General features: G+C 44.8%; 1 protein-coding gene across 1 annotated transcript in view; it reads left to right on the top strand.

Moving 5' to 3' along the window:
* Window positions 1-13,615, top strand: part of HOMER2 (homer scaffold protein 2) — a 120,288-nt gene that overhangs the window by 97,300 nt on the left and 9,373 nt on the right. Inside the window, exons 4-6 of the mRNA XM_037833170.1 lie at window positions 5,747-5,839; window positions 9,369-9,475; window positions 11,460-11,616. Coding sequence (XP_037689098.1) covers window positions 5,747-5,839; window positions 9,369-9,475; window positions 11,460-11,616 — 357 coding nt within the window. The remainder of the gene's footprint in view (window positions 1-5,746; window positions 5,840-9,368; window positions 9,476-11,459; window positions 11,617-13,615) is intronic.

Genomic DNA, 13,615 nt, shown 5'->3' with positions numbered 1-13,615 from the left:
CAAAGCTTTAAATTGTTATGTCGTCAAATCTGATACTTTTGCAATTTTCTTTTGTTCCTTCCAACTATAGAAAATTATCCTCCCATCCCTCAAGTAGAAGTTAGATAACTGTTCAGTTCTGTTTGGATCTAGATTTTTGAGGTTTGATTTTATTTAATAACCATTTAATTCATTAATAACTTTTGTTGCTACTGATTTGCAGGGAAAGATTTAAATTCTCCCCCCCCCCAACTTACTAAAGTTATCTCAATCATTATGTGTTACATAATCTCCCCCATTTATGATTCCTTCTTTGTCACATGCTAATTTTTATATATGGTAGGGCCCACTTCTCACCCCTTTGTTCAGTTCCATCATGTATCTGTCTGTATTTGTACTAATACCACATCTATTTTTATGTATTGTAGTAACATATATAAAACATAAAATTTGCCATTTGAACCATTTTTAAGGGTACAATTCAGTAGCATTAATTGCATTCACAATCTTGTGCTACCATCACCACTAATTCCGAAGCTTTTTCATCACTCCAAACAGAAACTCTGTATTCATTAAGCAATAACTCCCCATTTCCCCTCCCCCCTTCCCTTGGTAACCTTTAATCTACTTTCTGTCTCATGAATTTGCCTGTTATAGATATTTCATCTAAATGGAATCATACACTATTTTTCCTTTTGTATCTGGCGTCTACTCTGCATAATGTCTGCAAGGCTCATCAACACTGTAGCAGGAATCAGAACATCATTCCTTTTTATGGCTGAATAATATTCCGTTTTTTTTTGTTTATACCACATTTTGTTGCTTGGGTTGCTTCCACCCTTTGACTGTTGTAAACAATGCTCCTGTGAACGTTGGTGTACAGTATCTATTTTGTCCCTGTTTTCAGTTCTTTGCGGTATTACACTTCAGAGTGGAATTTCCTGCTCATACGGTAAATCTATGCTTAACTTTCTGAGGAACTGCCAAACTGTCTTCCACAGAGGCTGCACGATTTTGCATTGCCACTGTCAATGGACAAAGGTTCCTATTTCTCTGCATCATCTTCAGCACTTGTTATTTTCTATGTTTCTAGTAATAGCTATCCTAGTAGGTATGAAGTGCTATCTCATATTGATTTTGATTTGTGTTTCCCTAATGGCTAATGATGTTGAGAATTATTTCATGTGCTTTTTGACCATTTGTATGTCTTCTTTGGAGAAATGTCAGTTCAAGTCCTTTTAAATTGGGTTATTTATCTTTTGTTGTTGAGTTCTAGAAGTTCTTTATATATTCTGGTTACTGAACCCTTGTCAGTTATATGGTTTGCAAATATTTTCTCCCAGTCTGTAGGTTGTCTTTTCACTTTCTTGATAATGTTCTTTGCACAGATTTTTAATATTAATGAAGTCCAATTTATTTTTGTTGCCACATCTTTTAAAATGATTATTTAAAATTTTTCTGGTAGGGCTTATCCTACTTCATTATACTTTAAGCTTATTTTCTGAAATTTTCTTTGTGATTCTCACCTGTTTGAATATAAATGCAATCTTCTTTGAACTCAGAGTCCCCAACCGAGTCTTTTTTATGTTATTTCAACATTACCAACACAGTCCCTAGCAGATGGGGATAATATATAAATATTTTCTTATGATTAAATTTGCCCTTTTATGAAGCTTGAATTCATGCTTTAAAGGGTTAGCTGTAGTCTTGCTTGAAGAAACAAATCAAATCAAGGTCAGGGAGGACTGTGGAAACCCTTTCACATGCCTAGCAAAACCCCATCTCTCATCCTCCAGTCATCATGGAGGGTGTAATGTGGCCAACTCAGTATAAACGAAGAAACCAACGCTCAGGGTGGTCCGTTGGCCTGAGTTTGCAATGCTGAGAAGGGACGGAGTTGGGCTTCTTCGCTCAGGTAGCAGACAAGCAGATAAATCATAGGACGCTGTGATATTAAGTAGTGGGTCGGACGGCCCGTGTCCAATCCCAGCATGACGTCAGCCAGTTACGAAACATTCTGTGCCACAGCTGCACACGCACAGTAACAGTCGCTGGGAGTGCATATGAGACCCACTACGTTCTCAACACTCTTCTTATCTCATCCCAGTGAGCCAGAGAATATAACTCCTTTTTTCCCTCTTTTGAGATGTTACAGGCTCTTGTAAATAATTATAGCACTGTCACCTTGAAGACCTGTGCGGATGGTTGTGCTGGAGAGTGTGTGACAGTTGTTCACCATCTCTCTTTCACAACTGGGAAGCAGAGCTCTTAAATGATACAGCTGAGGAGAGCTGTAAAAATCTGAACTTGGCCTCCTGGCCCCACACTCCATATCTGATCTTCTGTTCCTTGGTCCTTGACTTTGCCTTAGAGGTTCCCATGGCCTTTTGTGGCGTTAAGGACTTTATCATTTTCTTTTAAAGAGGGACTGAGCACGGTCCTATTGTGTATTTTAATATAGTGGGGCTTCTCTTTGCAAATGGGAAAATGGAATCAAGGATTATTTAGCATCTGCTATAGGCAGGACTCTTGCCATTCCTGTTTGCACAAGAAGGTACCTGGATGTGTAGAATGATCACGTGGAAATCAGATCTGGGCCCAAGTTCAGGTTTGCCAATTATTAGCCATGTGACCCCTGAACAAGTCACTCAACCCCCGTGAGCCTCCACTTCACTCCTGCCTTACAGATTGGTGGTGAGGAGCAAATGCAAGAATGTGTGGTTAGAAGACTTGAAACTCCTTAAAGTGTAAATGTGTTGAGGGCCTGAGGGAAGGAGGGGGGGAGGTCAGGATGCACACCCAAGGCAAGAGCTGTGGAGACACCAGAGGGGCCACCACGATGGCTGTCCATTGGCATTGAAGGCTCGTGCCCAGTGCTAAGAGTCTTAGAGGGTTGAGAGAAGGTCTGCAAAACTGGCGGATGTTCCGGAAAAGGTGGGAGGAGACCCGAGAAAAGGGAAGCCCAAGCCCTGCCCAGAGCTGATTTTGTTCTATCAGAGCCCTGTTTTATAATTATGTTAGATATGATTATAGGTTCTTTGGGTGGAGGATATACCACAAAGACACTCAGATAAGTGAAAAGGAGAAGTCTTTGTTACAGCTCCGAATGGAAGCTGATGTGGGAAAGGCTTCCCTGCAGGGCCACAGGGCATGCACCCAGGGAGAGGGTAAACAGCAAGCGGGAGCTGTAGGAGGCAGCTTAAGTGTGGCAGACAAGGAGGGGTTATCTATGGGTGGGGTTACTTAGGTTCCACTGGCTCCCTGTGGACTGGCCAATGTGAATAATTTCTTGAGCTCCAGGGCGTAGGGGCTGCCCCTAATTGTCAGGTACCTGGCCCTGGGGCAGTTAGGATGGGCACTTAGTGACCCCACAGTTTGAGAGCCTGATAAAGAGGAGGACTTGGAATATGGACAGAGTGGGCATTCAAGAAGGGGCACTGACAGACTACTGTCCAGGGCCTTACAGGAGAACTGTCTCAAAACTGCATTGAGACAGCATCTCAAAGAAAATTATGTTACAGTTTGTTTGCCCACCATCTTCTGCTACTTGATCCTTGCCTTCCTGGAAGGCAGGAACAATGTCTGATGCTCACATGGTGTGCATGTCTCCAGCCCCTGGCTTTGTGCATGGCACAGTGGGAATGGTACAGGGAAAATATTTGTTGAGCAAAGGATGCTCAGTCCGTGTTTGTTGACTGAATAAGCATGACACTGTATGATGACATTTCCAATCTAGTTTACAAGAAACTTAGTCTAAGACCCATGAGAGATGTAAACTGAGAAAGGGGCCCTGGCTACAGGCGACAAGAAGGGACTGTAGAAAACTGAGAGCACTTTTGGTTTGAGGACCCAGTAGAGGGTTGAGGGGCTTGTAGGGAGAGAGCTGGTCACCACCTTACAGAGCCCAGCATGGGCGAGACCCACTGGGCAAGGGTTCCTGCTGAGAACCACTTGCATTACAGCTTTCTTCAAGTTATATTTGACTTTTAATTGAATACTAGGCACAAAAACATTGAAAAGCATGCCTTGTAAAAAAGTGCGTCTTTTCAGGTCTTAATAGGATTGAAAGGTCTTTATGGTGCCTGTACAAATTCTCTTCTGGGATGAAGCGCAGATCCTGAGTGATGCCCCAGTTCCTAGGTTAATACAGTTAGGTAAGCTTAGGAAAACAAAGGTGGGGCAGAAGGCACCCAGACGCTTACCAGAATACCTCCCCGAGCTGTATGCTGTGGTTGTCTGGCAAAAAAAGAGCTTTGCTGATCTTAGATCAGGCCCAAGCCTATGTCCTGATTTTTTTTTCCAAGGGCATGGGGGTATGTGAACCTGGACCCAGCGCTCATTTGTTCACTGAGCATGCTTGTCTGTGCCTGCTTTCTGCTGGGCATGGGGTGAGGGGACTAAGAGGGAAGGCATGGACCCCACTGTCAAGGAGTTTATGACATGATGCTTTCACTTAAGGGGCCCCCAAAGAGGAGGCGGCTTTTTCCATCCTTGCTGGATCGCACATGGTTTAGGCAACAGGTGATGTGATTCTCCTCTTACAGCCCAGGGCTGCGACTTTATTTCCGGGTCTTGCACCAGTCACACAGGCCAGATCAGAAAGGCTGACCTTTTTCTGCTTAGACCAGGCTGCTTGGCTCACTGCTATCTGGGAGGGTTTCTCAAAGCAGACCCACGTTGACATTCTGAAGATGCTCAGAGGAGAGCCTGTACTCAGAAATAAATGAACTCTCAGCCAAACCCACAGAATTGTTGGTACCTTTCAATTTGCTAGGGTTTTTTGTTTTTGATTTTTGTTTTTTTGGTTTTCAGCATCCACATTTAGCTCTCTCTTGTGTTGTGTAATGCCAACATTGAATATCACAGGATGTTCTCTGTCTAGGCAGTATAGTTGCTAATTAAAATCAGTTGACTTGTCAGTGACTATGGTTGCCCTGGGATTCCAAAAAAAAAAAAATTATTAAAGTGTTTAAGCATAACACAAAGTAGCAAGCATAATATAATGAACATCACCTTGCTTTAACAGTTGTTAACACTTTGTCACACAATTTCTATATTTTTTGTCATCGAAGTACTTTAAAGTAAATCCTAGACATCAACACATTTCCTTCCTAAATACTTCAGTGTTCATCTCTTAAAAAGTAATGATGTTTTTCCAACATAACCACAGTACCATTTGCACTTTGAACAAAATTAATAATAATTCCTTGATGTCATCTAACAGCTAGTCTGTGTTTAAATTTCCCCCATTGTCCCCCAGAAGTCTTTTACAGCTGGTCTGTTCAAAACAGGAATCCAATCCTAGGCTGCATGTTGCATTTTACTATTTGATCTCTTAGGCTTTTAAAATCTAGAATTGTTTCTTCTCCCCCAATTTTTGTTTTGTTTTTCATGACATTGACTTGTGAAAAAGAGTTCCTGGATCTCTGCAGTAGGGATTATGAAGTTTTTCATGGATTCCTTCTGTGGTACAGCTAAATTTCTTTTGTTGCTTTTGTATTACTTACTGTTAACCTGAGGTTTTTTGTTTTTTTTTTTTTAATTTATAACACTCCATCATCAAACTAGTTTCAGTAGTTAGAAATTGATTCAGATCTGACCTCAGCCAATAGGGTTTACTGGAATTCAATTCTCTTAATTGCAAATAAAATTCATCTCCTGTCTTTTTACGGAATATATTGGCTTAAAATGGATGCAAAGGTGGGTTCTGAATGTCAGCCATGAATAGGGCTAAGTAAAATCCTCAATAACTTTTCTTCCTGTTCAGTTTGCGGAGAAATTCCAGGAAGTGAAAGAAGCTGCCAGACTAGCGAGAGACAAGACCCAGGAGAAAATCGAGACCTCGAGTAACCATTCCCAAGTAAGAAATTTGTCCATAAAATACATCTGGGTGTGATCAGTGATCGAGACTCTTCGTTCCCTGTCACTTTGGGCAAAAAATAGGGAATTTCTGCAGTCAGACATTTTGAAGGCATTTTCAACTACTAGCTTCCTGGCAGTGAGAGGAGTGTGACATGTTTTCATGGGAGCTTGAATTTTTCAGGATGTGGTACTATATTTTTGACCGAAAATGGCTGACAAGATTAGGGTTACCACATGTCCCTGGCCCCTGGGAGAATTCTCTGGTCATGGTGGGCTTTGTGGCTGTGCTGAAAGATGGGGTCTGTAAGAAGGATGCCCCATTGGACCCAGGTACCTTGTGCCTGCAGGAGAGAGAAAACTTGCTTGATGCCACACAGCCCTGTGTCTTTCCTGCTATTTTAAGAGAAGTCAAGTGGGAGATGGTATTCTAATAGCTCTGCCTTAGCCAAGGGAGACCTGGCTCTGCCAGGACTTAAGAAGTCTTTCTCAGTGTTTCCTTCAAGTGTGACGATTGACCAGAAAGGACCTATTTTAACTTGACATAAAATTACCTGTGTTCTGGTGGGTGGGTGTGTTGTGATAGGGGAAGGCTTGACCTAGTGACAAGGTGACTGGTGGGAAAAAGGGAGGGGGGTGCGGAGAACACCAGGAGCAAAGATTTGGGGTCAGGGATGAGCATGCTGTGTTTGCAGGGCCGCAGGGAGTCTGCCTGGCTGGGGGTGGAGGTGGGCTGAGGGAAGCTGGAGATGGCTTGGAGATACTGTGAGGTGCTGTGGGGTAGCTGGCAGACTTCAGATGACTTTATGAATAGTGGTCTGGAAGTGACACAAGGGTTGCCTGTGGGTGGTGAGGAAGTCGGGGTGCGACCGAGGGCAGGGAGATTGCCGAGAGGGCTGTGGGAGGAGGTGGCTGGGCCAGGGCAACAAGGAAGGATGGATGTCAGGGATAGCTTGGAGGAAGGAAACGGGGGGCCTGGACATCGTGAGCTGTCGAGAGCAACACTTAGCTTGACAAAGCGAACCTTGTGAAAACCATAGCTGAAATCTTAAGTACACCAAGAAAAAGTGTGGAGAGATGGGCTAAAACTAGAGCCTGGGCTCCCTTCCCAGGTTAAGGGAACAAAGCCAGCAAGGAAGGCAGATGAGGGGAAGTTCCAACATATGGATTTATTGAAGTGAATGTATGTTAGACCTCAGTGGTCAGGAAGTTTCCTGAATCTTTCTAAATAATCTTGAATATAATCTAAATGATGCTGTTAATTTAATATGCTGATTACCCTACCAAGCAATCTAAGAATCTATAAAATTGGGCATATGAAATGTTCCATGGTTCAAAAACTTTTATCATGCCATTTCTGAATAACAGGTGATATCTTTAAACTTCAGTATCTGAATTTCTTTATATAAGGCTTTTGTTTCAATGTTTGTTTCCCCCCAAAAGTATTTTAAACTTTAAAGAGATCAACTATACTTGTAAGATGTTATTTTATATATGTATTAATTATGTATAAATGTTCTTTTGTCTCCAAGCTTTAGTTTTCATTTACCTTTTCTGAAGTTTATCCTTTTCTTTTTCTTTTTATTAGAAATCACACAATTCCTTGGTCTCTGGAATCTAATAGGGAATAAACACGTTAAGTTTTTCATATAGTTGAAGATTTAAACAACCTAATTACAAAAACATTTAATGTGGGTTTTTTTTCTGACTGTAAAAGCAACACATGTTTATTGTAGAAATAAACAAATGTGCCATATGATTAAAAAAGAAAAGGGAACAAAAATTACCCCTCTCATCCCTCAGAGACATTTTGTTAATATTTTGGTTTGTATCTTTCTAATACAGTTTTCCAGTGTATTTTCCCAGTATGTTTAATACTACTCTTTTTTACCTTTTCTTTTTTTTTGTTAACTTTAGTATGTCACGATCATTTCCTTGTATACTCACATATTCCTTTTCAAAAATGTTTTAATAGCTAAATAGTAATCCAACATTTGTTTGTATCACAACTTACTCCACCAGTCTCCTATAATTTGGGACATCTCTCTTGTTTTTCATTTTTCATTAATACGAGTAACACTGCAGTGAATTTTCTTGTCCATCTTTGGGCGTTTGATGGTTTCTGCAAGATAAATTCCTAGAAGTGGAACTATTGGGTTAAAAGTATGGACATTTTTAAAGCTTTCGATGCATAATGCTAACTTAGCCTACAGAAATGTACAATTCTGACTCCCACCAGCAGTGAGCGAGAGTGCTTTTTCCTCTCACGCCCACACCAACTCTTGTTGATTTGACAGGTGAAAAACACGTCTTATTGGTTTTTTCCATTTTGTATTCCTTTATTAGCAAGTTTAAATATTTTGTAATGTTTTATTCTATGCATTTGTTCTTTTGTAAATGTCAACTGTGTATCTTTCCCTTTTAAAAAAAATCATGTTGATCTTTTTTTTATTGGTTTCCAAGAGCTTTATTTTTTAACATGGAAAATTTTTAACACATTCAAAGCTAGGAAGGATAGTCTAATAACCTCCTTCCCATGTACCTCTAGATTAACTTTACAACAGGGAACTCATGGCAGTTGTTTCATCTTCACTCATCCAGTCCCCCCTTCTGTATTTTAGAGCCAGATTCCAAGCATCTTATCCTTTCATCCATAAATATTTCATTGTGTAGCTCTAAAAGATTAGGGCTCTAAGACCTTTTTAAAATAGGAAAGATATTAACATTTTGTTTTTAATAACTGTTGCATATATTTTCCCCAGGTTTTTGTTGCATTTTAGTTTTGTTTATGGCTTAAATTTTTTGCAATACAGACATTTAAAATTAGTCATATTTATACATTGTTCGTCTCATGGTCCCTTCCTTTGCCTTTATGCTTATTGGAGGCTAAATAAGCTCTTTGTAAGATCTTATCCAACATCAGGAAGACTACACCTCCATGTGATACTACTTACTACAGGAAAACATTTCAAAATATTCATCATAATGTTAAATAGTAATGCACACAGCAAACATTCATATCTCATTCCTGTATTTTAATGAGTATGTTGATCTAATTCTCTATAGCCCCAGGATTTTTAAGTTTCTTGTCTCAGCTTCTAATAATTTTTCTCTATCCTCATTCACTGTTTCTTGTCACTGTTATTGTGACAACCCTTCCTCTCCTTTTAATCTGCGGCTTCTGTGTGCGTTTTAGACCGTGGTCACCCACGTTTTTAGCTTTATCTATAAAATGTGAGTGTAAAAGGCTCTGAGGACAGCCCATGGTGCTCTCTTGTCATGAAATGCACAGACCTACACACTCCAGGTGGACTTGCAGGGCTTTTTTCCTTTGTTTGTGGTGGTCTTTCTCAGTCTTTTTGTGCTTACTGGCCTTTGCTGCGTCCTGGACGGCGCGTTGGTCCATCTGCACTCTCAAATGATGCCTCATGTGCTGCCTCATGTGCTGCCAACATGAGGACGAGCAGTAACGTGTGAAGATAATTCACTTTGACCAGGAACCTGGGTGTGAAACCCCGTCTTCTCCTCAGGCATCCAGCGTCAATGGGACAGACGACGAAAAGGCCTCTCATGCCAGTCCTGCTGACGCACACCTGAAATCGGAGAATGACAAGCTGAAGATTGCTTTGACACAGAGGTGAGGGTTGCTTAAAATCCACATCTTATTTTCTCTGAGTTCAGTGCTTCCCCGGAAGCCTTTGCTGCTGGGCAGGGTTTCAGGAGGATGGAAGAGAAGACTAGGTCCTGCTTGGGGTGTCCAGTCTTGCTACCTGGCCACAGGAAGGCCAGCTGGCCCTCACGGTAGTTGTCTATCTGGTCAACACCAGCATCAGTTTGCCTGTGAGAGAGAGGCCCGCTTCCCACAGGCTGCATTGGATTCATGGCTCGGCCTCCTGAGTGCACTCAGAGCTGCTGTCTTCCTGGTCATCCTGCTCACCTGGGCTGGGCTCGGCCGGCTTCCCGGGACCTCCCTGCAGCTGAGAACCTGCCCTCCTCAGGGTTTCCCCATTGAAGAGCTGTATTATCTTAGAGGGCATCTCTCTAAATTCCTGCACTTTATAGATGAGGAAACCGAGTCCCAGGTGGCAAAGTGATTCCTTGCCCAAGGTCACACAGCTAGTAAATCTCTTGTCCCATTCCTGCCTTTCACTCAGGGAACCTTCCCGCAGTCAGGCAGCCATACCTTCCACCGCTGGAGCCCCCGAAGGCTCAGCACCCTCCTCCCTGGCTCAGCCGGCCTGGCTGGTGCTTGGCGCCTATTCTTGCAGTCGGACAGGAATTCCAGAAAGGGTGTGTGGCTTAGATCCAGCCATCTGCCCCTGGACTCTGGGTCTTTGTCAGGTACTTCACAAGGCATCACCATGACCAGCCTCTTTTCTGACTCATCTAAGCAACTATTTTTGGTTGCTTAAGTCACAATAGGCTTTCTGGATGAAAATGTTTCACCCCTAAAAATAAATATTTTAAAATCCCAGTTTAATGAACGAGAGACTCACAGGAATGGGCATGAAGCCGTTTCCCTAAATCAGCTTAAATTCTCAGCCATCAACTCTAGAATTAATCAGATAATAACATTTTACTATTTTTTTTAAGTCTGTGGCGTTGACAGTTGAAAGTAAGTCTTTTCTGATTACTTTCCCAGGCCCTTGAGGCTGTGGGATGAAATGTAACACGAATTATTCAGATGCTGTTGTATTTATTTGAAAAAGAAAGCCTTTAGAAAGAGGCTGTCCCCAGGCAGTACAGAGCGGGAACTGGGAACCTTCCCGATGAACTTGTCCGGCGCAGCCTGCCCTGTCCCCTCTGTCACGTTCAGCGCCACAGACGTGTGGGCTCCAGAGCAAGGACATAAAAGTACAGTCAAAGGTAACAGTGACTGAGGGGAACCTGAGCCCAGTTTGTTTGTTTTTTTTAAACTTCTTCCTCACTGAGCACCTAGAATCAAAGATAAAACAGGTTTTTGTGGTAGTGGTCGAGGCGGCCCTCAGGCCTGGGATTCTCCTACTCAGTCAGGCCAGCCCCCATGCGCCATGGCCAAAACCCGAGTTCTGCCCATACGGGATTCCCAGGTGCTCTCTCCTCTGTCCTCAGGACCTCAGCTCTCAGCTCTGGTTCCTTGGAAGGGTCTCAGGTTGCTGTGAGACTGTTACCATCCTGGGGCAAGGCTGTTTGTTTGTTTAAACCTGGAGTCCTTGGGCTCCACAGGGGTGTCGGGAACTTGTCGAAGGGGTCCATAGCTTTCATGAGATGTGCACAGGGCTCCATGGCTCCCTGTGCAATTCAGAAACACCGTCCTTGAGGCTTATTTTGGGAAGGGGACGGGCGGAGGGAGTGGGTTCTTGGCCTGGGCTCAGTAGGGAATTCGGAGGGAGGTGGGCGTCGTGACTTTTAGCCTTGACTCTTTGTTCTTGAATAATTCTATTCTAAAGTGATACTTTCAGAAAAATAGCCCAGCAAGTGGACATGTTCACGCTAGAAAGATGCACCCAGCACCCACAGGCAGGGGAGAGTGGGGGTCCCTTCCGAGAGGGGGCTGTGAGGGCAGCAGGCTCTGGAGCAGCAGGACACCCCCTCCCCAGGCACCTGCCCTCTCGCTCAGTGCCTTGCCCCCCACCCCACAGCGCCGCCAATGTGAAGAAATGGGAGATCGAGCTGCAGACCCTGCGGGAGAGCAATGCCCGCCTGACCACGGCGCTGCAGGAGTCGGCGGCCAGCGTGGAGCAGTGGAAGAGGCAGTTCTCCGTCTGCCGTGATGAGAACGACCGGCTCCGGAACAAGGTGGACTGGGGGGGCCGGGCCACCACCCTCCCCTTCCTGCCTCTCCCCACCTCCCTCTCTCTCATTTTTCCCTCTTCCCGGTGGGCAGGAGGAAGCCCCGCTGCCTCTCCCCTTTGAACTTCCTCTGCCTCCCTGCCTTTCCTAGTAGGTAGGGATCTAACCATGTAAATAACTGATCTATTGCTTTTATTGAACCAAGTTTTATTATTCCTATTGCTTATGAAAAGATAAATGGAGATCTCTTTTTCGTCCCTCAAAAAGAATACCCTCCGATACTCGTTGCAGATGGGGCTTTTATTCTGTGTGGCCTTGTGTTGGCATTTTCTGGGGTTCAGGGATCTTCATTGGAGAAAAAGGCTGCAGAGGATCTGTGGGTGAGTGAGAAAACAGGTTCAGGGACTGGTAAGGAGAGATGGCCCAGAAACCCTGCTTTCTGTGTGAATTTGGAAGGGAGGAAAGGAACGGGGGCCCTTGGAGTACGAGGAGGGGCAGTGCTGAGAGCCAGCTTCAGAAGCTCAGGTTCCCTCGCTCCTACCGTGACATCCTAGCGTTTTGATTTGTTCAGATCTCACCCGTAGCTTTCCCCACTATCACCCACATTCTTCATAGATGGGCTGAGTTGCTATGGGAGTGTTGGATGGCCAGGGATTCCCAGCTGAGGTGCCGAGGCTTTCTGTGCTAACCGTGTTGTGATGGTCAGACTGTCAACACCAGGGCTTTGGCGTCTGCTTTGTAAGACCATGATGCCAGGGGACAGCAGATTTGATTAGCCTTCACTCTCCTTTGGCTCCGTTTCCAGCCATGCCCGGCCCTAATGGAGCCCCTGGAGACCAGCGCTCTGGTCTTACTTTGATGCTGACAGCACGGAAAGCTGCCTTGTGTCATTTTCTCAAGGCGTCTTGAGTTTTCCATTTATAATGCCCAAAGTGCTGACAGTGAGGGGCCCCAGGCCAGTTGCTGACGTGGCAGGTTCCCTTCCAAGGGCTGGCAGGTCTGCCTGCAAAGGGATTGATGGCCCTTTCCTTCTTTTTTCTAGCCAAGAGCTGAGTTTCTGGCTTTGTGTCTGAGTGTAAAAAACAAAGGACATCGGGGGAGTGGGCACTAACATCCCACGGAGCCTGCTCCCGTGGAGGAGCGACTGCTGCCCTGGGTGGCGAGCCTCGGGAACTTCACTTCCAGGCCTGGGGGAGGGTGGCGAGCACTCCAGCTGCTCCGTGGCTGGGGTTCAGACCCTGGAGGTGGGTGCTGTCCCCTCGGAGAGGCCTCCGCACAGTGACCACCCAGCGCCTCTCATACTGAGGGCTGCCCCACTGTTGGGGTCTCCCAGGCCTCCTCCACCCGTGTGGTGCTTTGGTTCCACCGCCAGATCCAAGCCCTCCCTGCACACACGCTGAGGCCCCTGGGGAATGCTCAGGCATCATCGCCAGTGCCGGGGCTGTCTCACTCCACGCGGTAACCCTTCTGTGGGGTGAGGCTTGGGAAGAAGAGAAAGATGCAATCTGGGGGTTTGCCCTTAAGCCTGCACCTCCGTGTCTCCCCAAGAAGAAGCCCATGGGTCGGGCCCCTTCTGAATGCTGCAGGAGGGAGAGGTCATCTCGATGTAGCCTGAAATGTCGTTGCTTCCATTTGGCAGCCACTGCCCCACGGAGATGTTCAGTTCCCTACCCCGCTGGCTTAAGTTCTTGAGATGAAACAGAATAATTCAGGACGCGAGTCAAATGATGTTGAAAAATCCTGCTGGGCAGAGGCAGGTAGATTCAGGGGACATCTGGCCCCTGCTTGTGACAGATCCTTAAAGCAAACCAAAAGTTTCTATCCCATAGCTGTGAGAGAAAGCCAGAAGCCCAGAGCATCCTGGCTTCAGCCGGATTTTGTTTCCGATTTGGCTCTGCCGCGTTAAGTAAGATGTCTCGCGAGCAGGGCAAACGCAGCCCCATAGTGGGGGTCACATGGAGTTTGTTCAAAGCCACAAAGGAAAATTTACAGCTGGGTTAGAGTA

Source organism: Choloepus didactylus, chromosome 4 (assembly GCF_015220235.1).
Source record: "Choloepus didactylus isolate mChoDid1 chromosome 4, mChoDid1.pri, whole genome shotgun sequence".
In the NCBI taxonomy this organism is placed as follows: domain Eukaryota; kingdom Metazoa; phylum Chordata; class Mammalia; order Pilosa; family Megalonychidae; genus Choloepus; species Choloepus didactylus.
This window is presented reverse-complemented; position numbering and strand designations above follow the sequence as displayed.